A 26,768-nucleotide genomic window follows, 5' to 3' on the forward strand; every position below is an offset into this window, starting at 1 on the left:
CCGCCTGTGCCGGCTAAGAGGCGGGGAGGGGGTGCGAGGGGGGCGAGGAGGAGCTCCAGGCCCTCGCGGGGTTGGGCCGTGTCCCAGAGCCTGTCCCAGCAGCCGCGGGGACCCACCTGAGCAGGTGTTGTTGTTGACCTCATCGGCCGAGGGCCCCGCGTCAGCACCCTGGCCCTGGCCCTCCACGATCCGCAGCTCCTCCTGGGAGGTCCCCGAGCGGGACATCCCCACCACGGGGCAGGACTCGGACTGGAACTGTGTGGGCAGGGGACACAGTCAGACAGAGCCAGCCTGGGTGCGGCCACTAGAGCGGCGTCGAGGACCCTGGGAGCCTCGTTCCAGGACTACCCTGCTGTGGGCGGGCACCCACCTCCCCAGGCCTGTCTCTCATGCTGTCACGGCCTATATTAGCCTACCAAGTGGGAAAGGAAGGTGGGAAACGGTCTCTGGCCTTAAGTTCTGTCCCCTCTCCCCAGCCAGTACCCCTCCCGCAGCTCCTCCCCACTGTGGGCAGGATGCAGTGAGACTCTCCCATTGGCTTTCAGGGCCCTGGCCAGGTCCCCCCACAGCCTCTGCTGCCTCGTCCGTGCCCGCGCACTCTCTGCCTGATGCCCTCTGCCCCTCCTGTGCGTCCCCAGCACTGGCGACCCCTCCGAGAGGGACCGCTGGGGGGCTCTGGGCCCAAGGCCTCAGAAGCACTGCGGTTCAGGGTGGGGCGGTGGGTGGCTGGGTGGCGTCAGGTTAGGAAGGGGCCTAGAGGAGAGAGGAGGAGCTGCCCGCCCCGGGGGGCACCGAGCGGGACCCCCTCCTCCGCCCTCTCGCCTGGGAGCACAGATGGGAGCCCTGGGAGGGAGACACCGTCTGCCCTTCCTCCGAGTGAGGCCCGGGGTGCTGAGGGCGGGCCGGAGGCCTGTCCAGTGGCGCCCATGGCTGCACCACCCCTGCACGCTACCTTCTCAAAATGCTGGTCGTCAAAGGAGATTTTGGCGGTTCCCGACTGGCGGACGCCGGAGCCGTAATCAGGGGCCTCTTCGTCGGCTGAAACGGGAACGGAGCAGGTGGTCAGGGCCCAGCTGGCCCGCCGGTGGGAGTGGCAGAGCTGCCCGGTGCGGGGAGGGCACGGGAACCAGGACGGGCTCTGACCCACTTTGGGGGGAACCCCGACACCGTCAACTGGCTCTGGAAGAATGAGGGCGCCGTCCTGGGCACACTGACCCCCAGCCTGTGCTAGCCCGGGGCCCAGAGGCAGCCACGTCCTCAGCACGGCCTGCTCTGACGGGCCCGCGAACTCCACATTTTCAGAACAAAATCTTCAACCCCTGCCCCTCTCCCCCTCGGCCCCGCCCGCCTGCCCCCACCTGCCCAGGCCCAGACTCAGATGCTCCAGCAGAACCCAGGGGTCCTCCGGACCCTACCTCCCCCTCAGCAGGGCCTGCCCCACCAGGTCCTCCTGGCTTCCTCTGGGAATCGCACCTGTCCCTCTGCCGCCACCGTCACCCATCTGGACACTCAGTGCCCCACACGCTCTCACACCCCGTCCTTCACAGCGTTTGGGGTTCCCCGCTGTGCTTGGGACAAAACCCTCACCCTCCTCCTGCTGCCTAAAGGACCCCAGATCTGACTTCCCACAGACTCCCTGGCCCCCAAGTCCAGCCACTCTGGCTAGATGCCACCCCAGCAGACTTCACAGACCCCAGGGGGCTCCAACCCTCTGTTCCGCGGCCTTGTCGGGGTGTTAACACCACCGTGCTCTCCACCCTGGCTGCCCGAGGGGCCGTGGCTCTGGCCCACCATCACCCAGGGCCGGCCCAGGGCCTGTGCACAGCCGGGCTCCGTGCTGGGAGGCTGGATCAGTCGACCCCTGCCATGGTCGAGGGCAGGGGCAGGTGTGGCTTCTGAGACCGTGAAACAACACCCTGTGGCTTTGTAACGTTCCCTCTCCTCCACCACAGCCACTAGACAGGGGACGCCAGGTGTGACCCGAGCACAGACAGCGTCGACCCATAAAGCAGCCGGCTCGGTGGGACCCACTCACCAGGGCTGAGCGGGTCAGGAAGGGCCAAGGGAGAGCCCAGGGAGGACAGGCCCCCGGGGGCTGCGGGGGCAGCGTGCCCCGGGGCATGAGGTGGCACTAGGTGCTCCCAGCATCCCTGTCACCTAGAGCCACCCTCCCCCCGAGCCCAGGCTCCCCCTTCTCAGCTGGGTCCCCAGGGGCCTTGGCACCATGGTGACATGACTGGGAGGTGTGGAAAGAGCACCTGGAATGATGGGGTAGTGAGAATTTGGCGAGGGGGGACCCGACATCCAGAGTGGGGTTGCGTGAGCTGTCCAGTGGGAGCACAGGCCACCCAGGTTGCTCACACTCCGAGCCTCCCTGTCTCAGCCTGGAGACACTCCGCTGCCACACACTCTGTCTGTCCTGCCCCGTTCTGGCCCCAAGGTGCCTGGGCTGCTGAGACGTGTAGAGGAAAGAGGGTCCTGTGGAGGCCCCGGGGGCCCGAGGGCAGAGAAGGGAGGAACGGCTGTTACGGTGCGAGCACCAGGCCCTCTGGCCGAGCGCGCCCACGTCTGTGTTCTCCAGTGACCTCTCCGCACTCCTGCCTCTAGGAAGCTTCAAAGCGGACGCCATTCTCAAGGCAGCAAACCCAGGCTCAAAGGCCTGTGTGGCTGCCCAGGCCAGGAGGGGGTGCTGGGAAGGTGACTAGGCAGGGCGAGGGTGTCTGCCTCTGCAGTGAGAGGGGCTGTATCGCCAGGCCCACGGTGGAGGGGGTGTTCATGGCCTCTGAGGACACAGGCCAGCACATGAGAGGTCAAGGGGTCCAAAGGGGGCAATGCTGGGGAGTCAGGAAAGGCTTGGGGGCTGCAGTGGGCAGGGCCGGAGCTAAGGGCTGCAAGTCTGTGCGCCTGCCCTGGGGCAGAGATGGCGGTGGAGGGGGTGTGGCGGGGGGCACCTCTGCGCCAGGCTGGCTCCGTGGGTCCACCTGGGGCTGCCTGGTGGCAGGCCCGAGCCGGAGTGGGCTCAGACAGCCCTGGGCTCGGCCTGCACAGCCCCGGAGGCCCCAGCCGACCAGGAAGAGTCCAGGAAGCTAGAGCCGGGAGCCGGGCAGCGGGGGCTTCTCCCACAGGGAGAAACAGAGGAGGCCGGGGGCCTGGGTGGGGTGGATGCACGCGGACCACCATGCGAGGCCCGCAGAGGTCTCCCCACCCAGGGGCCCCATCGGTGAAGGGACAGAGCCAGCCCAGGCCGCCCCGCACGCACCTGAGATGGCCTGGACGGCCACGCGGAGAAAGCCCTTCACCTCGCCCTTCTCGCTGACGATGGCCACACGGTGCACCAGGGGCACAGGGTACAGCAGGTTGCTCAGGTACACGAAGGCCCTGGGGGAGGTAGGGGCCACGGTCAGGACCAGCCCGCTGTGCGCTGTGACAGGCGGCAGCGGCTGCACGGCCCGGGCTCACGACACAACACTGCAAAGCAGAGCGAAGCGGGCAGCCAGGGCGGCAAGCAGCAGGGCGGGCGGGCAGGCGGGGCACTGCGCTGGGCGGGGAGGGGAGGGGTCCTCGGCCGCAGAGGAGACGGGAGGAGGCGCAGGGACGGGGGGCACGGGCGCCGGCGGGAGCAGAGGCTGTGGTGAGGGGGTGGGCCGGGGCGAAGCCCGCGGCCTGAGCAGAGAACAGCCGAGGAGGGAGGTTTCAGCCTGCTTCAAGGAGGAGGACCTGGGACCCGCCTCGCTGACCTACGACCCTCACGCTGCTGCTGATGTCCCCCCCCACCCCTGTCTCCCCGCCCGTTTCCCAGTGGCCCCTGACGCTTGTTCACGGACCCCACGACGGAATACGCCTCACGATTCCCTCTGAGCCCCTCCAGGAACACGGCGGGTGGGAGCTCCATGATGTCAGTAAAGCCAGGGCACCCCCCCCTCACCGGGGCCCAGGGGTCCGGCTGAACCCTGAGGGACACCCCAGAAACCGTGGCACTGCCTGGCACAGCCCCACCAGCTCCCAGGGTGCCCAGAGCCACCCTCTCCTGTGCAGCTCAGCTGTGCACCCAGCTAGTGCCAGCACAGGCGGGACAGAGACCACGTCACCCCGGCGGTGCCCCTCTCCCTGAGCCGGCCAACGAGTGGGAGTCACACGGGCAGCCAGGAGGCCAGGGGGGGTCCCTGGAAGAGCCTGTGCTGCCCCGCCGGGTGGGCCGGCTGCTGTGAGCACAACTCCTCACCATTCGGGGCACCCTCCTTTCGGGGGTCACCCTTGCCTCCCACCCTGCTCTGCCCTCCCCCCCAGCCCCGAGGAGCAGACCTCGGCAGCCCTGAGCTCGCTGGGCTGGGGGTCCGGGGTGGTGGTCCCGGGGGAGGGGCATGGCTTGGGCAGGATTTGGACAGAAGAGGGTGGGAGGCGCTGGGGAGGAAGTGCAGAAGGAGGGGTGAGGGAGGCCCAGGGCCTCGGCCAGGGATGGGGGAAGGTGGGAACAGAGGTGAGAGCAGCAGGGAGGACAGTGGAGGGGAGGTGGGAGTCTGCTGGCCAGGTGGGCGCTGGCACCTGGTGCATGGCCAGTGGGGGGGGGCGGAGCTGGGAGGACAGGGGGAGAGGCGTGTCATCCCAGGCACCCTGCCCCTCGCCCAGGCTGAGCCACTGATGTCGCCCCACACTGAGAGCTCCAGGGTCCCCACTCTGGACCCCCTGTGGTGAGAGGCACGGGGAGGGGCTCTTCCCCAGGGGCCCTGATTCCAGGCCCTGGTGTCCCCTCTCAGGTGGGCTCCGCGTCTTCCCGCCACCCTCCCCCCGCAGGAGGTTGGAAATCTGAGCACCGTCCTGGCTTTTATCTCAGATGCATCAGCTCTACCTCAAAACTCTCTCTGAAATCCGCCACCCAGCCCATCACGCCTGGCCTCCCACCCGCTTCCTTCACGGCCTCCACAGCCGCCAGAGGGGACTTGAGGCGCGAGCAGACCCGCACCCGCCGTGGCCCCCAAGCTCTTTGCATCCAAGAGGCACCTCAGCCCCTGCGGCAGCCCCACCCGCCCCGCTCAGGCCCCCGGCGCCCATCTCCCTGCGCCTGCCACTGCCCCCAGCGGCTCCCATCTCCGCGTCCAGGCTGCCTTCTGCGCGGCTCTCCCTGTCTGTCTGAATTCACTCGTGGCCCATCTCTGTTGACTGCTTTTCGCTTTCTGGACACCCACAGGCCAAGGCAGGCCCCCGTCAGGGGAGGGTGTGCTGCCACCTGGGCCACCCTCCTGGGGCTAGAAGAAGCCCCTCTTCCCCAGCACAGTGCCCCTTCCTTCCACGAACTCTTCGGGGGGCACGGTGTAGACAGATGGTGGGGGTGCATCTGCCCATCGCGGGGTTGGTGGGGGCCTGGGGCTCCATTGCCCCGACCACCCACTAAGGTGAGCCCCGGCCCTGGTCCCAAGAGGACATTGAGGCCACAGCAGCAGAGGGCACCAGCAGGCAGGGGACGGCCGGGGTGGGCTGCTGGCCTCATCCAGCACCCACCTCGGGACGGGACAGTGGCGGCCTTCCCTCACCGGACACCCGGGCTCCTGGCCAAGGGCCTTTGATTGACATTGGGAGTGGGGGCTACCATGAAACGAGCAAAGTCATGAGGTCCAGAAGGGGAAACGGAGGGGGCCCAGGACTCAGGCTGTGGGAGGAGGTGCAGACCCTGCTCTGCCCCTGCACCTGGAGGCCTGTCCCCTGGGTTGGGGCACCGCCCGGCCACCCCACCCTGCCTGAGAGAGCTTAGGGAACTGGGTAGGACAGCCCCAAGCTGCAGGGCCAAGTCAGCACCCACCCTCCAGCAGGTGGAAGGCCTCTTCCCCAGGGCAGGACCCCTTCCCCGGGGCACTGCCCGCTGCAGAAAGCCGGGTGTGGGGAGGCTCCCAGGAGCCCCAGGCACAGCCAGAGGGAGGGGCCGCGGCCTGCCCACCACCTGCAGCCTGCAGGGAACCCACAGGAGGACCCTCGGGGAAGGCGGGGACACCTCTGGTTGTGGGCTAGGTGAGGGCATGGTGCCAGGCACAGGGGTGCCTAATCAGCACAGCTTGCCCGAGGGAGAGTTTAAGGGCTGTCCAGGGCCACCTGGCCAGGAGGGGAAGCCAGGCTCAGGGCCGCCTCAAAGCCCCCGGCCCGCCCAGGGCTGCCTTCCTGAAAGGGCCAGGGGGCAATTCCACAGGGACTTCAAGCTCCCAGAAGGCCACTTACAGAACCTTGGAGGCGACCCAGGACCGCCCCTGAGGGGCAGGAGCTACCCCTCCCCCTTTTTGAGTCCGCAAAGGCCAGGCCAAAGGGAGTCTGAGGCACTGCACAGAGAAGTAAACTGAGGCAGGCGCCGGATGCAGCCCAGGTCATAGGCGAAGGCCATGGCAGGCGGGCCCCCTCCTGGCTCCCCCCCCCCAGGGCCTCACCGCTCCACAAACCTACCGTGGTCTCCCAGGGGGCGCTTTCTACCACGTGGCCCACCCGTGGGCACAGACGCCAGGGTCCCACACATCAGAGGGGGCTGCGCCCCTCGTGTCCTGAGGCTCAAACAATCCCACTGGCAGCCCACGAGACTGAAAACTCCAGTGAAGAAACCATATGTGCCTGTCCCTCCGAGCTCACGGGGGAGGCACTGGAGCCCCCAGCACCCCGGGCAGCAGGTGCGCCCGCGTCTCCTCCGTTTACATCCCAGCACGGAGACCAGGGCCCCCTCACCAACGGCGCATCTTAGCTGGACTGGCTGCGTCTTTCTTTCTTAGGGGCACAAATACGGTGCCGGAGAGCTAAGACGCTGTGTAGAGCTGGTGAAATACGCCATTCCTGCCCCATTTCACAGGTGAAGACGGAGCTCAAGGACATTAAGGAAGTTGCTGGCAGCAGAGCCCCAGCTGGCATGAGACCCCACAGGCCGGCTCCCGTCAGCTCCCAACCGTGCGGACACCACGCTCCACCCCCCACCGGCTTAATTAATGCAGCTCATTAACTAAGTAAATCCAGCCTTTCTTGATCTTTCAGGATTTCCTCACGTCAGAGGGGAAAGAAAGCCCAGGTACTTCTGGCACTGAAAAAACGGCAGGGCCGGGGGCCTCGAGGGAGCCCTTGGCTGGAGGTCAGGGTTTTACAATGAAAAACACGCCTGGAATCCACGGCCTGCTCTCACGCTCACGGGTGCCCAGGTGGGTTCGCGTGCAGATCCAGCTGCGGCTCTGGGGCCGGCGCTCCCAGAGGCAGAGAAAGAAGCCACGCTGGATACTCTCCTTCCTGCTGCCCCGGTCCCTGTCTGACTGGTGATAGTGACGGGTGCACTCAGCCACAAGGGACCTCTGGGGGGCCCAGCAGCCACGGCCCCTGCTGGCAGAACCAGCCTCGAGGGCAGGGGGCGGGGGCTGGAAGACCCCAGGCCCACCCCGCCCGGCAGCCCCAGAACTTGAGGGGATGGGGCCACGGTGCAGAGGCTGGGCCTCCCCCTCACTGCCCACCAGGTGCCGGAAACAACCTGATGTCAGCACCCGCCACCCTGGGCCAGAACAACCCAGCCCTGTCCAGAGAACCCTGCCGGCCACGGCGCACCTACCCGCACGCGGGGTGGCTTGGAGCCTCGCGGGGGCCGATTCGGGCTGAGCGGCTCGGCACACAGAGCGCACCCAGCTGGGAGCCCAGGGCCCAGCCTCGCCAGCCCAGACGGCAGAGCAGACACGGCGGGTCAGTGCTTTCCCACCCAGTCTTGAACACGTCCCTTGGGCGGTCGCCAGTCCCCCTTCCCCGGGACCCTCCATCCCAGACAGTCACCCCCTCGCCTTCCTCTCTCTGCAGCCCACCCGCCTTCTGAAAGCCACGGTCTGAGCAGGGAGGATCATGGGGCAAAACGGAGCCCCCAGGCCCACTTCCTCCACCTGGGTTGGCCCATCTCACCTCCCAGTTCACTGGCACCCAGACCGCCAGAGGGAGACCCCCCGGGGGGCTGACCCTGGACTTGGGTGAGGAGCCCCGGGTGAGGACGGGGGAGGCCCCTGCCGGGGGCCCTGTTCACAGAGGTGAGGGCACCTTGAAGCAGGCTGAGACCCGCCGGAGAGAGAGGAGGTGGCAGAGCCGGGGCTGAGTGTGGGGCAGCGCTAACCACGAGATTGGTGAGGTGCAGACGCATGCTGGGGCCCGGGAAGCCTGTCCAAGGGAGACAAGAGTGGGCGCCCCCATTTCGCTCAAGCCTTGGAGAGAGAGCCAGCGGCTACCAGAGGGAGAGAAGGAGACCAAGGGCGGGCCCTTCTCAGGGCCTGGGCCGGCACAGCTGCTGCGCGGGAAAAGCCAATTCTCGCCAACCAAAAAGATCAGGACGTTTCCAGATGAACCCCTCACAGACGGCCGCCGTGGGGAGCTGGCCTCTCACTCGTGGCTTTGGTTTGGCTTGGTGGTTTTGTCACATCCCAGATCCACAGAGGGGGGAATGTCGGAAGGACCCAGCTCTTTCCGGCTGAGACTGCGAGAGCCCACCCCCGTTTCTCCCGGTGTCCTCGCCCCCGTGTGCCCCGACCCCACGCCTGCCTGGCACCCGGCCACCCTGGCCCTAGCGGCCGGGCGTTCTGAGAGGCCCGCGTGCAGCTGGCCCTGGGGCCGCACCTCCTCCTCGGGCTCAGCAGAGCAGGAACCCAGCCGGGGCGTCTCGGAGAGAGCCACGCGGTTTTGTCCAGTGGGCCAGCATCTCACACTCAGGGAAGAGTAATCAGAATAAATCCATGACGCGCCAGCTGAGAACCTGCTTCCTTCCGGGAGGAACCAGTGGGGCCTTCACTCCACCACCCGCACCTAAGGGCTCCCAGCGCAAACCCCGCTATCTGGGGACCAGCCTCGGCCTTCAGCTTTCAGTACTGGTGCTGCAAGGTCAAGACTTCCAAACACTTCCATCAATCTCGCCCAAGGAAGCAATCTGAAACTCCTAAAGAGTGCTGTTAAAGCTATCTTACACCTTTGCGTATACGTAAATTCAGTTTTCATGAGCTGAATTTCCTACTACTGCAGCTAGGTTTCTCGGCCTTTCCTTCACCTTCCTGCTTGCATTCCATTCCATGGTCATAGACATAAGGATGGACTGGGTACGCCCTACCTGCCTGCAGGGCGGGGGGCCCCCGCTCCCCCCTGAACTTGGCCTCTCTCCTCTGTCCAGGAAACTGAATCATGGGCTCCTCTGCAAAGGGCACTTTCCCATGAGGGCACGCGGCCACCGGCACCGTCTCCGGCACTGGGGGTGAGGAGGGACAGAGACTGGCTCAGAGAGAGGCCGGGCTGCCCGGGACCCAGGGCCTCAGAAGGAGGCCCTTCCACTGCCCGGGCACCTGCCCTTCCTTCCCTGCCCCCCCGGCACGGCCGGCTCCAGCTTCTGCCCCTCTCCCCACAGAGAGGGTAGGGGCACTGGGAGCAGACCAGGACCCTCCATCTCTTCTGGAAAACAGTGGAGGGAGGGAAAGCCACGCTGGCCGGGGCGGGGCGGGGGGGCCGCAAAGATGCACGGCTCTGCCTTTCCGAATGCCCCCGCGGGCCCTGAACGGGCAGGGGCGTTGCTCTTCCCAAGTCCCGGAGGCCTCTCTGCGGAAACAGGCCCACCAGTGAGGAGCCCGTGCCCCGGGGCACCCTGCCCTCCTCCATCACTGGGGCCCCTCCAGGAAGGCCAGGAACCCCCGCGCCCCCTCACGCCCTGTCCTGGGGAGGCCCCGCTCGCCGGGGGCCGCGCCCTGACGGCGGTCAAATCGTGCCCGCAGCAGTGCTCCTGTGCAAAAGAGCTGGTTCCTTCCCAGCATGCTGTCCTCGACCTCACCAACCTTCCTACTACACTGAACAGGGGGGGCCGGTCGTAAAACGGGTCCCGGCCGTCGCACGGCATGCGCTCCGGAAAGACGTCGTCCTCCAGGTCCTCCTCCTCCCCCACGCTCTGCTCCTCAGCAGGCTCGGCAGCGTCGGAGTCGGGGCTCGAGGAGGCGGGGGAGGGGGTGAGAGCAGCCATGCGCTCGCTCATGCATGTGTTGAGAAGAGGGTAGCTGTTGCAGCCAGAGGTGACTGAACTGGGGTTAGTGCGACAAGACAGAGAGAAGTTAACGCCAGCTCCTCGCGGGCGGACGGGGCGGGGCGGGGGCTTCCGAGGAGAACCCAAACCAAACACACGACCGTCGAGGATGCTGCCTCGACAGGCAAGAGAGCCAAAGTGCCCGGTCCCCAGGCGGGGAAGACACCGCACGGGGGTCAGTGTAGAGCTCCAGAAGGTTCCGGAGGGCACCGGCAGGTATGGTCCCGACCAGGTGCGGCTGAGGCCGGTGAGGGCCTCGGGAGCCTGGCCGCACTGAGGCCTCAGGAACCTTGCCCCGTGGGGGGCAGGGGCCGGGTGCAGCCCCCGGACCAGGAGGCTGGGGACATTAGGCGTGGACTCTGAGCTCTGGGAGGACACGGCTCCGCCTCCCGCTCACACCCCACCTGAAAGCCTGACCAAGCCTCACGTTCACACACACGGACAGGTGTCACCTGACGGCCATGGTCCCGGAGCGGGGGTGGGTGGCGATGCTGAGACCCCGCTCCCTGGCCAGGGCCCACCGATGTGTGGAGAGGACTGGCCAGGGGGCTCAGACCAGGAAGGACCAGGGCCGGGGAGTCGGGATGGAGAAAGGCATCTGGCCGGCCCACTCCTCGTGTCAGGGCCAGGGCCCAACCCCGCGCTGCCCCCCACCTTCTCTCAATCTCTCAGCCCGGGGGGAGGAGGCGCCTACCTGCCCACGAGCCGGAACCAGGGGAAGCGGTCGTAGAAGGGGTCTCCACCAGTCACCACGTTGTCACAGTCCTCGATGACGCTGGAGGGCACCTCGGCCGCCCGGTCGTACATCTCCCGCATCAGGTCCAGCCGCTGCCTGCAGGGCAGAGGTCAGCGTGGGCCCCGGCGGAGCATCCTGGGGTCTCAGGCCCAGCACGGCTCAGGCCACAGCATCCTGCTCAGGGTCACCCACGGCTCAAGCTGGCTTGACAGGAGGACCCTCTGGGGTCCTCGGAGTCAGCCGACCGTGGCCAAGGGGCTTGCAGTTCGCCACACGTTCCTCTCGGCCCCCGTGATGGCCGCGGCACGTCAGCCGGGTGGGGTCGGGGACCAGCCCCGCTCAGGACAGGGAGTTGGGGCACGGAGCCCCGGAAGTTCGGGGGGCAAAGGGCAAGTTGTGAGAAGACACAGGAAACAAGGCATTTTAGAGGCTATCCCCCGGAAAACCGGCAGGTGGTGGGAGAGACGCAGACGTCTCCCTCGGGGGCTCAGGCGCAACGGGAGGGACGTGGGGTGGTGGGGGACATCCGCCCTCTAAGAGCAGACGGCAGCCCAGGAGGACGGGGCAGAGGCAGGCACGTGTCTGTGAATGCGCGTGGGTCAGTGCGTGTGCCGGGGGCGGGGACCTCATAAGAAGGGAAAGCGTCTGCGTGTGAGGGTGTGTGAGCGGAATGGAGCGTGTATAAACGTGTCTGTGTGCGTGAGCGCGTCGTGACCACGTTTTCCGTTCTCTGCATCTCATGACGTTTCCACATCTCTGGGGCCTGCCCCGACAGTGAACAGCCTGTGGGTGAGCCCACCTCCACACAGGCCACCACCCGCCCCTTAGCCGACTTGCACGCCAGCCGGCTCCCCAGCCCTAGATCACCCGGGCACAGCCCGGGCCCGAAGCCCGCAGGCGTCATGCTGACCAGCCAGTCCTCACTGTTCACCCTGCCCTGCTTTGCCCGTGAAAACCTCGCAGAGCCGTGGCAAGGCCCTCCTCTCCCTCCTTGGCCCCCGGACGGCCCTGTGCCCACGCGCCTCTCGTTTCTAGGGGGACTTGAGCAACATTAAAATTGTCTTCAGTGGCAAAGAGCCGTCCTGTCACCTTCACCCAGGAAGAGCCAGGCGCACGTCACGGTGAGCGTGCGGGACCTGAGGTAGAGCCGTAGGGCAGACACCTCCCAGGACACCTGGCCGTCCTCCCTGGGGTCCCCACCCGGCCCTCCTCCACCCCCCCCAGGTGGAGGAGCCCCCAGCTTCCTGCAGCGCCTCACCCGCCCCTTCCTCCAAACTGTGCCGCTGCTCTGGTCGAGGAGAACATGGATTCTATGATGAGGCTGGATCCTACTTACATCTTTTCTTCTGATTTTAAAAGAAATTGAAACAGGAGAAATCGCTGCCTGGACGCGTGCGCCCCTTGCATCCCACGCCTGCCTCTGTCTCAGCGGCCTCGGCCCAGGCCCAGGGAGCCTTGCATCCCACGCCCGCCTCTGTCTCAGCGGCCTCGGCCCAGGCCCGGGGAGCAGCCCCGCCCCACTGCCCACCGCACGGCCCACCCACTGCACCTGAGCTTCTCCAGCGTCCAGTAGTGGGTGGCCCCGTTCTTCTGGTCCTGGACCTCCACGGCCACGATGGTTCGGGGGAAGGGGCGAGTCTCTCGGTCTTTGGCGGCCTCTGGGGGCAGCAGGTCAGGCGGCAGTGGGGAGTACAGTGTGTCCGTAAGGAGGACAAACTGGAACTGGACCTGTGACCGGTGAGGAGGACACCCGTCAGCCCCGGGGAGGGTGGAGCCCGGCCCTGGAAGGGCCTCCTTCCCGCTGCCTGTCCCTCAACCGTCCTCGGAACCTTCCCGCCGATTCCACCTGGAGAGGAGGCTCCACCTGCCCACCGGCCGGCCTACGCGTCCCGCTCTGTCTGTCTGGGGCCCCCCCTCCAACCGCCCCCCTCCTCCCGGGGGCTGCAGGTCAGGGGGTCTGCCCCCCGCCGGGAGGCGGCGCAGCCTGGCACCGAGGCCCGGAGGGAAGCAGGACGGGTGACGCCCGCCCTCCGAGGCACAGACAGCAGGGGCAGGCGCAGCGGCAGGGGCCCACCTTCTTCTTGAGCTCGACGCTGATGGCGTTGGCCTCCTTGAGGAAGATGGCGTTGCCCCACAGCAGGTCCCGCAGGGACGTGAACTGGTACCACTTCCACTTCCGGAAGGCCCACAGCGCCAGTTCACACTCCCTCTCCGTCCACTGGACTGCGGGGAGAGGCGCACGGGGTCATCACGGGGCTGGGCACTCGGTGCGCAGGTCCCCAGTTGCACGCTAACTGGCAGGAAGCTCTGCCGCAGGGGACGACCCTCGTGCCCCAAAGAGGCCGCCGGCTCCCCCAGTGTGAGCGCCAGGGTCCTGAGAGTCAGGCTGGAGCTCAGCAAGGACCTGGGGGGCAGCAGTGGGACGGGGGCAGGGGGCAGACCGGGGCTTGTCCCACACACCCTCTCGGGTGGACGAGTCCAGCCGGGGGAGACCTGGTCACATCAGCACAAAGGTCCCGACCAGCTGACTGGAGGCCGAGCTGGACGTGAACACCTGCCCTTGAGCTGCCCTCGGGCCCCCAGCAGCGAGAGGTCAGCCAGTGGGCCGCCCAAGCAAATGCTCCCAAAGCGGGTCCTGAGGTGTGGAGCAGAGACCTTGTCCCGGGAGGAGCAGCAGCCTCCCTCGGGCAGGACAGGGGTGAGTGGACGCAGGGCACCCGCCTGGGAGCACCCACCCCGCCCCGCCCTCCTCACGCTCCAGGCCGCCCCCGCCAGAACCAGCGGGTGGGTGCACACACGGGTGTGTGCTGCTGCAGCACAGCCTCCCGCATCCTGCCTGCAGCCCGGGGACCCCAGGGCAAAGGTGCCAAGCAGCTGACCTGCAGGAGGCAGCCCGGGGCCGCCTCTTTCCTGAGCCCCCTCCGCAGCCCACCTCCACGCGGGACAGGGCCCCTCACCTTCGTCCTCCGGCCCCTCCTCCTCCTCATTCGCCTCCGGGTAGCCCCGGGAGCCCATCTGCTTCTGCAAGGCCTCCAGCTTGCTCTCGTAGTCCTGGCGCAGAAGCGAGGCTGGTAGCTCCACGTGGACACCCGCCCGTCGTCCCCAGCCCTCCCGCCCGGGGCCCGGGCCCAGGGCGCCCGGACGCAGCCCCAGCACAGCGGGCCTCCCCACCCTCCCCGGTTCCACCCCTTGGCCCCTCCTCTTTTGGCCTCGAGCGCCCGCCGCCCTCACCAGCCTCTGCTGCTCCAGGAGGTAGGTGGCCTCCTCGCGCTCCCGGCGGTACTGGTCCTCCAGCTCCTGCAGCCTGCGAGAGCGTGCGGGGGTGAGGGCGGGCGGGGCGGCGGCGGGTGCGGGGGGCGCCCGGGCGGCAGCCCCTGGGGCCTCACCTCTGCTCCATCTCCTGCTTCATGTCGATGCCCTGCTTCTCCAGCAGCTCGCGCTGGGCGAAAGCCCAGTCCACGGGCTCGGCGGGCGTCTCCGCGCAGGGCGTGCGCTCACGCTCCTGCCTTGCCTGCTCAGGGTGGTTGAACCGGAACACGTGGCTCTTTCCCATGATGATGCGGTTTCCTGGGGGATGGAGGCGAGGCCAGCGTTGGTGGACATTTGGCCTCGGCTGGTCTCGGGGGTGAGAGGGGGGAGGAGGAGGGAGAGAGGACAAATGCAGCCGGGGCTGCAGCCTAGCGCCACCCACCCCTGGGAGGGCCTCCAGCCGCCAGGAGTCGGTCCCCTGGGTCCTGTGCCCGGGGTCACCCTTGCCCCCGCCAGGGGGCCACCTCCCCCACCAGGACCCGAGCGGGCCTCCCCACTCTCCCCGGTTCCTCCCCTCGGCACCTCCCCTTTCAGCAGCAGCGATGGTGGCAAAACACAGCCTGGGGTTCCTCCACTGCCCCATCCCCTCCAGGGCCCCACGGGTGCCACCCCCCGGGGCCAGCCTGGCCTCCTGCTCCCGTGCCCTGGGCCTTGGCACTCCCCTACCCGAGGGCTGGGCTTGGCCCCCTCCTGCAGGGAGCTTCCCTTCCCATCTGTCCCACCGGCGGAAGCAGGGCAGGGGTCTGTGTGTTTCCGGGGCAGGGTCCACCCTGTCTGCAGGACCCTCCAGGGTGCACCTGTCCCACGAGGGCAGGGCCTGCTGTCTCTGGACAGTCCTGCCGGTGGGGGTCTCTTTGGATGGCCTAGTTTCTCTCCAGCTTTTTCTCCAGGAACCTCGGCTCTGCCTTGCGGCCTGCAGAGCTGGTTCAGCCCCTCTCCCCACAGGAGAACCCGGGCCTGCAGGCTGGTCCTCCCCAGGCCTCCCTCAGCCCCTCCCCCAGCTCCCGAGCTCGGCCGCCCCTCCCAGCCCGGGCCCTGCCCCGAGCCCGCAAGCACCGGGCCCCATCCTGAAACAACAGGGGGGAGAAGGGAACTCTGGACCTGCCCTGGCCCAGCTCAACTGCCCCATCTCCCCACGCTGGCGGCCAGGCGAGGACACCAGCCACTGGCGGCCAGGCGAGGCCCATGAACCCAGGATGCACGGTGTGTCCCTCCCTCAAAGCATCCCTCGGGACCCCAAAGGCAGGACCCTGGGTCCTGGAAGCTAAAAACAAGGCCCTTCAGGGTGGCCGGAGAGGTCTGCACGTCAGGCTGCCAGGCGTCACCTTCTAGGACTCGCATCCCCTCTGCACCCCCAGTTGGGGAAGGGGAGGGTCCCCCTCATTCTTAGCAAAAAGTCACCCCAGCCAAAGTTGACATGATGGTCAGTGTTGTGTCAGTTTGGCTGGGCTGGGGAGCCCAACGGCGCACCTACAGTCACGTGACCTCGGGAAGGAGCCCACCCACCGTTGCGCAGGCGGGCCTCCCCCCACCGGGTGAAAGGCCTCAGGAGCTAAACTGAGGCTGCCCTGAGGAGAAAGGTCCCGCCTGTGGATTTCAGACGTGCCTGTCCAGCCCTCACCACGTCCTGAGCCAATTCCATTAAATAAATCTCTTGATAGGTGAACAGACAGATAGATAGACAGACGTACATATCTCCAGGTGTGTTTTAGAACACGAGGACACGAAGCCAGGGGGCCGGCGTCCGGAGGCCGGTGCAGCGCACACCCCGCTGGCTGTCCCTCTGCTCCACCACGCGCCAGCCCCACCGGGGCTCTGGGACAGGCACCCCCGCCCGGAATCCCACCTCGGCGCCCCTGGAGCGGCCTTCTCCCCCCACCCGCCCCAGCCCGTGCGCTGCCCGGCTGGTGGGGGGCGGATTGGGGTGCCGCACGAGCAGGAGGGGCGCGCGTGCAGGGCGGGCGGCACAGGGGCCACCCCTGCCTCCACTGTACCTGACCGCAGGACACTGGGCTCCGTGACTTTCTTGCCATTGACGTAGGTGTCTGCCCCTTCACAGGGCTCCAGGGTCACCACGGCTATAGGACAGATGGGGGCACGGAGAGGACCGTGAGGGGCTGTCCTCCTGGCCGCGTCCCCGTCTGAGCCCAGCAAGCCCCGCTCAGGGTCGGGGCAGGGGGCTCGACCCACCTGGCCACCTGCCACCCAGGCGCGGCCCCCGCCAGGCCCCTCTCCCCGCTGTGGCACCTGGCTTGGGCCTCGAGAAGCCAGAGGGGCCTCTCAGCCCCTCACAGATGAGGAAAGTGATGCCCAGTTGGGAGGCTCACGGGCCCAAGTCAGAGGCGGGGAGGCCGTGCTGGGTGACCGCCCCGCCCCGCAGGGTCTCCAGGTGGGATGGGAAACAGTGGCTCGCATGTCCCCAGGAGTCCCAGAGCCCCTCCTGCCTTTGTGCCCACCCACCGAGGGGAGAGAGAGCTTTGGGGACGGAATTCTGGGAGAACCAACATCCGCAACACTGTTTAAGGCCACCCTGAAGTGGCCTGGTCACAGAGGGGGCTTTGGTCACTGGTCTGCATCCCAGAGGCTGTCCAGACACCTGCCCTGATCTCGGAGGCCGTGGGCACTGGGACAGCCCAGCAGGTGCCTTCTTGAGAAGGAAGGGTCATGCCCAGAGCCGGCAGTGGGGACGGAGGCCCGAGGGCAGGCCGGCCAAGGAGAGGGACAGATGGCCGCTCCCAGCCCACGGGAAGGCGTGGCCTAAGAATAGCCGTCCCTTCGATCCAGGCTCAGTGCCCTCCTGCCCGTGAGCACCCCAACCAGCCCCCTGTGCAGGGACGGAGCTGCGTGTCCCCAGCCCAGCCTTCAGAGCACCTTTCGGGGTGGGGCAGGGGGGCTCCCGGGACTGAGTGGGGAGCCAGGAGGGCCGACACCAGCAGCGCCGGGTAGGGGCGGGGCTGGGGGAGGCCATACCTTCACCGCCCCCTCGGGAGTCGCTCCGGAAGACGCAGTGCTTCTCCTTGATGAAGTGTCCGCTCAGGACTATGTCCTGCCGCTTCTCTGCGCCTTCCCGGCCCACTCTGTGTGTGTGGTGCGGTCGTCAGCGCCGGCTGGACCCAGGGCACCACGACGCCACCCACTGGCCCGCCTGGTCCCCCTGCAGCCCCCAGGATGCCCAGCTCTTACGGGAAATGCCTGGAGAGCACAAGCGGGGGTCCAGGGGACAGCCCCCAAAGCGGCCTGGCCTGGGGGAGCCACACTGCCCAGAGGGGCCCACAGCACCCCTGCCAGCAGATGCCCGGGCTCAGTGACCCCTCAGTGGGGGAGCCCAGTCCTCCCCTCGCCCCGTCGACCCCCACCTGGTGATCCCATCCTTGATGTAGTAGAGAAGGCACTCGGACATGAGCGGGTCCTCATTCAGGTTGACGAGATGCGGCGTCTGCGGAGATAGAAGGGTCACCTCTCTTCGGGGGGCAGGGGGGAGCCCGGCCCAGGCTGCCTGCTGCCCTCTCTCTCCCCAGGACCAGATTGCCACCCGCCCTAGGCCTGGCCTCTCGGGGGACACAGTATCCTCCCAGCCTGGCAGAGAGGAGAAGACTTTGATGGGGACCCCAGAGTCTTGGGAGGACAGCTGCCAGGCGGCACGTGGGGGGCTGGGCTTCGGGAGGGGCTGGGACCCCAGCTCTGAGCACGTGAGTGCCCAGGGAGTGCTTGGAGGCTGTGGTAGGCCCTTGGATGTGCAGGGCAAGGCTGGGTCTCATGGGGCCTGGGCCTGGTCCTCCATCCTAAAACGGGGCTGCAGGTCCCCATTCCAACCGGGGCAGCCAGGAGCTGAGGGCCCTGGGATTAGGACGCTGGGCAGGGAGGGGTCAGGCCCTGGACGCCAGGGAGCAGAGAGGCTGTGAAAAAAGTCCCCCGAGCCACGCAGGTCAGACGCCCACACCTGTCCTGACCACGGCTCTACCAAAGCATGCCCCAAGGCCAAGGTGACCGCTTCCCGCAAGCTGCCCCGTCTGAGCGCTGCCCTTGGCTCCCCACCCCAGCCCGTGCCCAGGGCAGCCACTGCAGGCTCTGTCCACTGCGCCTTGGACCAGCACCCCCTCTCTTCACTTTCTCCACTGCTCTCACCCGGGGTCTCTGGGCCCCGACACTTCCTGACCTCACACCCGGTCCCGGGCAAGGATCCTGCAACATGGCGGAGGCTGGGAGAGCTTCCTGTCTGTTCCCCACCTGGCACCTTGAGCCAAGCTGCCCCCACCCTGAGCTACAAACCCCTCTGACACCCCTGCACAGGGCTGTGGACACCTGGTCATCAGACCATCCACAGCGGCCCCTTCCCCTGAGCACAGAAGGCGTCCAGCCAGGAAGGGCCTGTGCTCCCTCCACGGGGCCAGTGGGGACCCCACTGTCCTCCAGAGGAAGTGTCCCTGGTGGTCCCGAGGGCTGCCCTCCCACTCCTGGACAGTGTCCAGACCCGGGGCCACCAGCAGATCCCTCTGCCACCAATGAAGCCAAAGGCCTGCACAGCCAGTGTCCCGAGGGCACCTGTACCCCAGCTTTGCCTGCCCGCCCCGGGGCACTGCACCCACGGACAACGCAACAGCTCAAGAGCAAAGCATTCCAAACGGAAACCAAAGGCCCATCCGACAGGCACTGAGGCGGGACCCCGCCAGGGCGCACCTGCTCCCTGCCCTGCCGAGGGCCTCCCGGCACCCCTCCTCCCTGCTTCTGGGCCTCAGCTGCTCCCTGGGCCGGAGTGCGTGGGTGCAGGAGAAGCCTGAGGAGCCCGGTCCTGTCCCCAGGGAGCAGCCACCCTAGCGGATGTGCCCATCCTACCAGCGCCCCGTGCTCCTTTCCCTTGGGGCCCCAATGGCTCCGTGGGGCTCCACGTGCTGCCAGCTTCGCAGGCTGGCGAACGAAGGAACCCTTTGCTGGGGTGAAAGGTCAGCCAGGCAGCAGGGGCAGGGCCTGCGGAGTCCCGTGCTGGCGTCAGAACAGACGCCACTGCCTTCCAGGCAGGCTTCTGGGCTTGAAGCTAAGCTCCTAAGGGCTCTGAGGGTCTGGCAATCTTGGGGGTGGGGGCATGGGGGTGGGGGTCTGGGTCCTAGAATCACGCAGAGACTTTTCCCCTGATGTTCATGCTTCGCCCCATTGGAGCTACTGAACAGGGGGTGGTGCTCTGCTCCACTTGAGGGCCGGGGCCATGGGCAAGCTGGCCTGGGTGGGAGAAGAGGGGTCCCTGCTGGGACAGCCAGACCCTGCTTGAGCTAATCTCCGAGAGGGCAGCTGGCTCCCAGCTCGTGTCCAGCCAGGCCCTGCCCATGAGGGGTACAGGCTCCTGGGGGGTCCAGGCCCCACCTGTTTCAGGACCCCGTCCACCCCTCAGGCAGCTAAGTGACCTCTCTGACGTCCTAAGGCCATAGGGACATCCCACCTTGAGGAGGCAGGGTCTAGGCTCCACACAGGGAAGGGAGGGCTGCGGGTGAGCCTGGCCGCGTGCCTGGAGCCGCTCTCCCTGCTCCCAGGAGGACCCTGCTGACCTTCCAGGAGCCGACACCCTGTCAAGGGCCGCAGGTCCCCCCGCCCTGTCCACATCGGGGCAGCCCAGAGAGTGGCCGGCTCCTACCTTTTTGGGAGAGAACACCCCCAGGGTGCCGCCGTCCTCCCTCATGGCCACGCCCATCTCGGCCAGCAGCGCTTCCCTGGGGGATAGAGCGGGGGTCAGCACCCGCACAACCTTTCATCTGGTCAGTGAGTTCAGGTGTCCACTTGAGGGACTGGTCCCCTGACTGGGGATCGGCTCAATGGGGCCATTGGTGACAGCGGGGGCGTGTCACTGGATGAGAGGGGACGGGTGTGTCCTGCACTGGGCGCGGCCACCCCTGGGTACAGGAGCCGAGAGCTGAGCACAGGGCTGCTGCCGGCCCCCAGCCCGCACCGCCCACCTCTCCATCCGGATGGCTTCCGTCCGCCGCAGCTTCTCCTCCCAGGTCTCATTGAGCTCAGCGATGATCTTCTCCGTCTCCTGGGGAGCAGACAGAGCAGAGCGAGGTCAGCGCGGGGGGCAGGCAGTGGACAGAGGCCTGCGTGCCAGGCAAAGGAGAGACGAGTAGCCGGGCCTGCAGGGCCCAGCACCCCAATTCCCAGGTCCATCCAGACTGCTCGAAGTCTGAAAGGTCAAGGTGAAGGGCTGAGGGCTAAGACGTGCAAAGGACGCGTGTCTTTGCTGTGGACACACACAGAGAACAGAGAGAAAGGCAGAATAAACCCAGAGGGAGAAACAAACACGCAGGGAGACGCTGACACCGGTTCTGAGGCTCGCGTGCCCCTGGACCACGGGTGAGACGGACGACACTTCCCACATCAGCACCGCCTCCCCGTTTCCTTCCCAGCCCCCACATTCCAGTGGGCCTCTGTACCCCAGGTCCGTCCCGGGTGGACGCCTCCCGCACCTCTGGTGGGCCCTACGCCCCAGGGTGGCCGCACAGCCCACCCCCTCATCAGCCCGGGTCTGGCGCCTGTGCCGCTGTCCCCTCCGTCTGGGCTCGCCATCCGCCGCTCACACCCGGCACTTTGTACACACTCGCTGAAGGAAGCCAGTAACCCTAACCCTGAATGCAGGCCGCCGTGGCCAGGCCGGGAGGGTGAAGGCCATGCAAGAGCAGGTGTAAGCACGGAAACCCGGGAGGGAGGGCGCAGAGGCCCTAGGACCCCCGCCCCAATCAGCAGACGGGCCCCACGGTCCTGGACAGGGTGCACCGACCCCCTGGACGGGGTGCTTGGGTCGGGGGCCGAGACGCACCCCGCGCCCCCCTGCATGGCTCACTTCGCCTCTGACCAAGCCCCTCCGCCTGCGACCATCCAAGAGGAGGGGTCTTGGCCTAGTGCCCACCAGGTCCGAGCCCGGCCCTGCCTCACCTTCAGCCTTTCTATGGCCTCTTCACTGCCCGGGGCAAACAAGATGCGCTCGTGCAGGCTGGACACAGAAGCGGCACGGCTGGACAGGGCCGAGAGCGAGGACGACGGGCTCACACCCACCAGGGCGTTGGTCACTGTGGAGAGATTGTCAGGGACTGCACTCAGCTCCACCCCGCCACGGTTACAGTTACTGTTCTCAAGGTCGGACACGTCTACGGGAGGAAGCGGGGAAGACAGACGGGAGGAGAGAAAAGAAAGACGAAGTTGGGAAAAAGCAAGAGGCAGGTGGAGGGAAGGCAGCAAGCGGGGACCAGGAGCTGGGCGCCCGCACGAGCACATGCAATGCTGCCCCTGCCACGGTGCGGCTGCGCCACCAGGTCCCTCGGCATCCCCGCCAGGGCCTCCGCTCCCCCCCGCGCGCATGCCGAGCCTGCGGGCCACCGGCGTCCCTGCCCTCCTGAGCCCTGCCCACCGCCCTTTGCTGCCACTGCCCAGCGGCCCCCCTGCACCCAGGCCCCGACTCCCATCCTCATCCTCTCCGCCCCTCGAGCCCGCCACCCACCAGCCCGCCACGCACCCCGAGCTGCGGGCGCGGGCGGTGCCGTCCGCCCCACCGAGCGGCCTGGCCGAGCCGTGGACTGTGGGACCTCCGAGGGAGCCCACGCTCCTCCACCCTAAGAAGCTGCTCTGGGCCCCCCGCCGCCCCGGCCTCCCTGCCCCCCAAGGCCCGGGAGTTGGGGCTGACGCAGCCCCTGGGGCGGGAGGTGCCCAGGCCCCTCCTGGCAGAAGCAGACACACAGCAGAGCAGCGGCAGACATAGGACAGCACGGGCACTGCGGAAACTGAGGGCGCCCTGTGGCCCCTGGGGTGGGGAGGCCCCAGCACGTGCCCCTGCCCAGGGAGCCGGGCCCACAGCCGGCGGGAGACGCAGGCTGGGAGGACCTGGCCGCATTCACACTCCTGGCGTTTCCAGGGGAAGGGGCCTCGGGGTGGGTGGGGTCAGAGGGGGGCCAGAGCCAGGAGTCGGGGATGGACCCGGCCCTGTGAGCTGTCCCAGCCTCTGCTGACATTCAGGCCTGTAGGAGCACGGCGGGCAGAGAGCCTGACCTCAGCCGCGCCCAACCTGAGGCCTTGGCTGCCCCACGCCTCCCGGTTGCCTCAATTTCCCAGCAGACGCGAGGGTGAACCAGGCTCACGGCTCGCAGGGTGCCGTGAGAGAGGGGGCTCAGGTCCCCCAGCCCCCAGGGGGGGAAGGCCAAGGAGGGGTGGGTGCGCCCCGCCCCCCCACCGTGCTGCCCTAGGCCCCGCGGGGCTGGGCCGAAGCAGGGATGCGCAGAGAGCAGCGGAGGGGATACACACATTTGGGTCCTCCGGGCACAGTGTTGGCTAAGGGGGGGAGGCGAGGGGGAGAGACAGAAACAGAAGAACAGGTTTGTCTCCAGAGGGCGCCGTCGCAGGCCGGGCATCAGGTAGGGTGGCGGTGGTCTTCAGCGGGACGGGGGGACAACCCCGGCACCGCGGCCGGCCGCTGTGGCTTCCGGGGAGACCGTCACCGGCCTGCTTGGGCCAGCGGCAAACCCGAACCATGCAGCTCCCCAGGCCCAGTCCAGAACCCCGGCCCCCCACCCAGCGGTGGCTCCGCCTGGAGCCCGGAGCAGAGCCTGGGCCTCGGACCAGAGGGGCCGCGAGGGCAGCGGGACCTGCCCCAGCCCCGCAGCCCCGCTGCCCTGGCCAGGACGGGCGGGCACGGACACTCACTGTCGGCGATGTCACCGAGCCCCTGGGCGTACAGCAGGTCCCGCAGCCGCGTCACCTCATCCTTCAGCTCGCGGATCAGCTTGTTGTTGGGGTCCTCGTTGATGACGGCGTTACAGCGGATCTGCTTGGCCCGGTCCGCGTACCTGGGCGGCAGAGGGGGGCTGGGGGCTGTGCTGCCCGGCGGCCAAGGGCACCCGGAGCCCCGCCTGCGCCCAACTGCAGGGGCATCTCCGACAGGGAGTCACCAGGGCCACTGGCCTACAGGGGGGCTTGCCACCTGGGGAAACCGAGGCCCCGGGAGGGGAAGGGACGGGGTGGAAATTCCTCCGCGTTTGGACTTGTGGTCCCAGGTGGACAGTGCGAGTCTAACCTGCACTCCAGCCCTTTGCGGGGGCAGCCAAGAGGCCAGAGCGCCGAGCCAGGCCGCCACGCTGCTTCCCGCAGCCCGGGCTGGCCCCTGGCCGGAGGGACCTTCAGACATGCCTGCCCCCCCGTGGCTCGTTAAAAACCCCGGTGGCTCTGTGGACCACGGGTGGGGGCGAACCGCTCAGCCCGCGAGCCCAGCTCTCCTGGTCAGATGGCAGGGCCCTGGGCCACTCGAGGCCACACGCGGTGGGAAATGGAATGGGGCCCGGAAGCACCAGGTGCCCTGCCAGCCATCTGGAGCCTCAAGAAGTCCAGGTGAGCCGGCCCTGCAAGGAGGCACCTGGAGGATCCACTCCCGCCCAAGCCGCCGGTGGGGGACAGGGAGGGTCCACGCCCCGCGGACACACCTCAGGGTACTCAGCGTCTCATCGTAGTTGATGTCTGCGGGGCTCAGCGCCGCCACCATCGCCGTCCGCGAGTTCCCACCTGTGGGAGGAGAGCAGGTGGTCCCAGAGGAGGGTCAGCCCCGCTGCTGCGCCCCCTGCCCTCCGCCCGCACAGGCGTAGCTGGGAGGTGAGCAGACAGCAGGCGGCCGGCCTCCCTCACCGCGCCCGGCACCCTGCTCACTTTTCGTCTACATAAAACCATGCTTTTCCGACATTTGGGGTCACGTTACAACCAACAGGCCTCCCCCTCCCCATAATAAACAGAAAAGTTGTGGAGAGTTCTATGGCGTTTACTACAAGGACTGTTTCTGCTCCATAAACGTTTCGCTTTTATCCTTCTTATTTGGAATACGTTTCTTAACGTTCATGTCGGATTCCCAGCTCGGGTCATGTGGATCCCAGCAACAGGACACGCACGGACCCACAGGGACCTGTGTCCCGGGGACCACATCCCCGGGGTGTGGCCTCCAGCAGACGGCGAGGCGATGCCGCGAAGGGCTCGGGGTGCCATGCTGTGAAGGGCCTCCCCACCCACCCTGGGGCGGGACCTGGGTGTGGCCCTGGGGCAGAGGCCTCCGTCCAGGCCGCGTCTCAGGTGAAGGGACACTCACTCCTGTGACTCTCGCGTCCTCTCTTGGGGGGCCCACCTGCCCCCGGGGTCTCCCATCTGCCCTCTCCTCCACCGGGAGGCCGGCCACTGCACCCGACGCTGGCCCGAGCCGCGGACCAGCTACGCTGGTTCTGGGGTGCAAGGTCAGCCAGCCGGGGCTCCCCAGCACCACCGAGGCCCAGAGGGTGGGTCCTGAGTCAGCAGCGCTGGCACAGTGTCTGCTCATCTGCAGCCCCGAGGGCCATCCGGGTCCCCGGGCCTGGCGCCGTTAACCTGCTGCTGACCCCTGGCCCGGGCCCCGGAGGAGCCCCCGCGCTCGCCGCACAGCCCGGAAGGCATGGGCACCCGCCCAGGCCGGGGAGGACGGCGGCGGCCGGGCCGGGCGTCAGATCCGGGCGAGTCCTCACCCAGGTTTTCCCGGAGAAGCCAGGTCAGCACCGAGTCTCTGTAGGGAATGAAGTCTGTCTTCTTCTTTTTCTTGTTCTGCGGGAGAGGAGCGCCAAGGTCAGCCCCGAGCCGCCGCAGGGGGAGGGAAGAGGGGCTCGAGCACAGGTGTGTCCCCGAAGTCCGGGCGCCTGGGGCCCGGGGCGGGGCTGCTCCCAGGGCCTCTCCGCCCCCCAGTCCCAGCGCCTCCGCTCGGGCCGCGACCGGGGACTTGCTAGCACGTTCCTGGCCTCCCGCCTCCTCCGTCGCCACAGTGTGTCTGGGCCACACGGCCGGCCGAGCCCGGGCGGGCTGATGCCAGGGGCCGGGGCCAGTGCGTCCTCGCTCCGCGCCGTCGGAAGGACCAGCGCGAGCCCATCGCCCCACAAGCACCGCCAGCAGCTCTGCTGACGGAGGGCAAGAGGCCCCTCGCCTGCAGGAAGCCCTGCGGGGCCCCTCCCCGTGCACGCGGAGCCGCCTGCGCCTGCGCCGGGCCCGGGCCCGTCCCGCCTAAGCGGCTCCAAAGCCCCCAGCAACCCGGTCCCCTGGGCACCCGCTACCCCCGTCAGGACGGGGCTCCCGCGGGCACCACTAAGCGCGGCGCAGGGGCCTCCCCGCCTCCCTCGTTCGCGCACGTTTCTGCTTCAGGCGCGTCTGCTCGGCAGCCGCAGCGGCCCCCAGGGCCCCGCGAGGGCGTTCCTCAGGGCACAGACGCATCACCCCCAGGGGAGCCTGCAGGGCCCGCGAGTCACGGACGCTCCGAGACCCGCCGCTGGGGGGCGGCTCCCCCGCGAGAGCAGGTGTGGCGGCGTCTGGCCACCAAAGCGCAGCTTCTTTCCCACCGCAAACTTGGGGGTGAGGAGACCACTTCCACCTTGTGCTTTGATCATTTGACCCCGAGGGTGAATTCTCTGCCACGTTCGTCACGCTCCTCGTTCCCACAGTAAATGCCCCACGGTCACCCGCTCACCCCATGAGGAGCCCAAGCGGCGCCTCTGACTCGGTGGCTCCCTCACTCCGCCCGCCCGGCCGCGAGTGCCTCAGCTCCAGGACCTTCGCCGCCCCGACCCTCCGCCGTCCTGCCGGCCACCGCGGCCGCCCCTCCTGCCGGTGGCTCCTCACACGGCAGCCCGAGGGCACAGCCAGCTGCAGTCAGTCTTCCTGAGACTGCGGCCAACCCATGGCCGCTTCCGCTAGATCACAGTCAGCTGCTTCCTGGTGACGCTGGGGAGCGGGTCAGGCCCGGCCCTCTGGCCTCATCGCCCACGGGCCCCCACGCTCCCGGCTCCAGGCGCTGAGCCCCCAAACTGGTGTCGCTCTGTTCCTGCAAAGTCTCCATCGCAGCCCCTCACAGTCCCTTCCTTGTTCCCTCACACGGTTCCCCACACGGTTCCTCACACGGTTCCTCGCACGGTTCCTCACACGTTCCCCACACGGTTCCTCACACGGTTCCTCACACGGTTCCTCACACAGTTCCTCATGGTTCCTCACACAGTTCCTCACATGGTTCTTCACACCGTTCTACATGGTTCCTCACAGTTCCTCACACGGCTCCTCACAGTTCCTCAAACGGTTCCTCACACGGTTCCTCACGGTTCCTCACATAGTTTCTTACACAGTTCCTCATAGTTCTACACAGTTCCTCACACTTCCTCTCACACCTCCACAGTCTCTCACAGTCACACCCAGCTCCTCACACACTTCAGCACACAGTGCCTCCCAGTTCCACTCAGAGCTTCTCAGAGCTCCCACAGGTTCCCTCACGCACTTCCACACGTCTTCTCACGCGTCCCCACACAATTCCACACGCATGTCCCTCACAGGTTCTCACACCACCTCCCACACTTCCTCTCGCGTTTCCACAGTTTCCCCAAATCCGCACGCTTCCTAACGATTCTGCTTGTCGTTGCACATGTTCCCACACGCTCCTCACATCTTCTTGCACAGGCCCCCTCCCAGGTCCTTGCACTGGTCCTGGTCCCACCCCACGCTGTTCCTCACAGCCCAGGTTCCGCACGGCTCTCTCACCGCCACACGCAAGACCTCACACGTCCTCACGTATCTCCTCACACAGCAGGTCCACACCTAGCTCCTCTCGCAGCTCCTCACGGAGCCCCTCACAGTTCCCACTGTGCTGCAGCTTCACTCGCCTCCTCACACAGAGTCCCTGCA

The 26,768-nt window shown here is 67.5% G+C and overlaps 1 protein-coding gene across 18 annotated transcripts in view; it reads right to left on the reverse strand.

Moving 5' to 3' along the window:
- Positions 1 to 26,768, reverse strand: part of KIF1A (kinesin family member 1A) — a gene marked incomplete at both ends in the record, with an annotated part of 65,083 nt that overhangs the window by 24,814 nt on the left and 13,501 nt on the right. For 5 of the 18 annotated variants that reach the window (XM_082841436.1, XM_082841437.1, XM_082841435.1 and 2 more), the window contains 18 exons: positions 117 to 255; positions 953 to 1,038; positions 3,260 to 3,378; positions 10,728 to 10,865; positions 12,319 to 12,497; positions 12,844 to 12,992; positions 13,727 to 13,820; positions 14,001 to 14,073; positions 14,156 to 14,336; positions 16,073 to 16,156; positions 17,049 to 17,155; positions 17,435 to 17,514; positions 19,702 to 19,777; positions 20,021 to 20,100; positions 20,994 to 21,127; positions 22,752 to 22,894; positions 23,525 to 23,603; positions 24,581 to 24,656. In XM_082841436.1, coding sequence (XP_082697562.1) covers positions 117 to 255; positions 953 to 1,038; positions 3,260 to 3,378; positions 10,728 to 10,865; positions 12,319 to 12,497; positions 12,844 to 12,992; positions 13,727 to 13,820; positions 14,001 to 14,073; positions 14,156 to 14,336; positions 16,073 to 16,156; positions 17,049 to 17,155; positions 17,435 to 17,514; positions 19,702 to 19,777; positions 20,021 to 20,100; positions 20,994 to 21,127; positions 22,752 to 22,894; positions 23,525 to 23,603; positions 24,581 to 24,656 — 2,017 coding nt within the window. Of the gene's footprint in view, positions 1 to 116; positions 256 to 952; positions 1,039 to 3,259; positions 3,379 to 9,791; positions 10,032 to 10,727; positions 10,866 to 12,318; positions 12,498 to 12,843; positions 12,993 to 13,726; positions 13,821 to 14,000; positions 14,074 to 14,155; positions 14,337 to 16,072; positions 16,157 to 17,048; positions 17,156 to 17,434; positions 17,515 to 19,701; positions 19,778 to 20,020; positions 20,101 to 20,993; positions 21,206 to 22,352; positions 22,380 to 22,751; positions 22,895 to 23,524; positions 23,604 to 24,580; positions 24,657 to 26,768 lie in introns of all 18 variants that reach the window. The other 13 variants (XM_082841433.1, XM_082841431.1, XM_082841430.1 and 10 more) reach the window with 7 other exon arrangements.

This window comes from Leucopleurus acutus (assembly GCF_964270905.1).
Source record: "Leucopleurus acutus genome assembly, chromosome: 6".
NCBI classification, from domain to species: domain Eukaryota; kingdom Metazoa; phylum Chordata; class Mammalia; order Artiodactyla; family Delphinidae; genus Leucopleurus; species Leucopleurus acutus.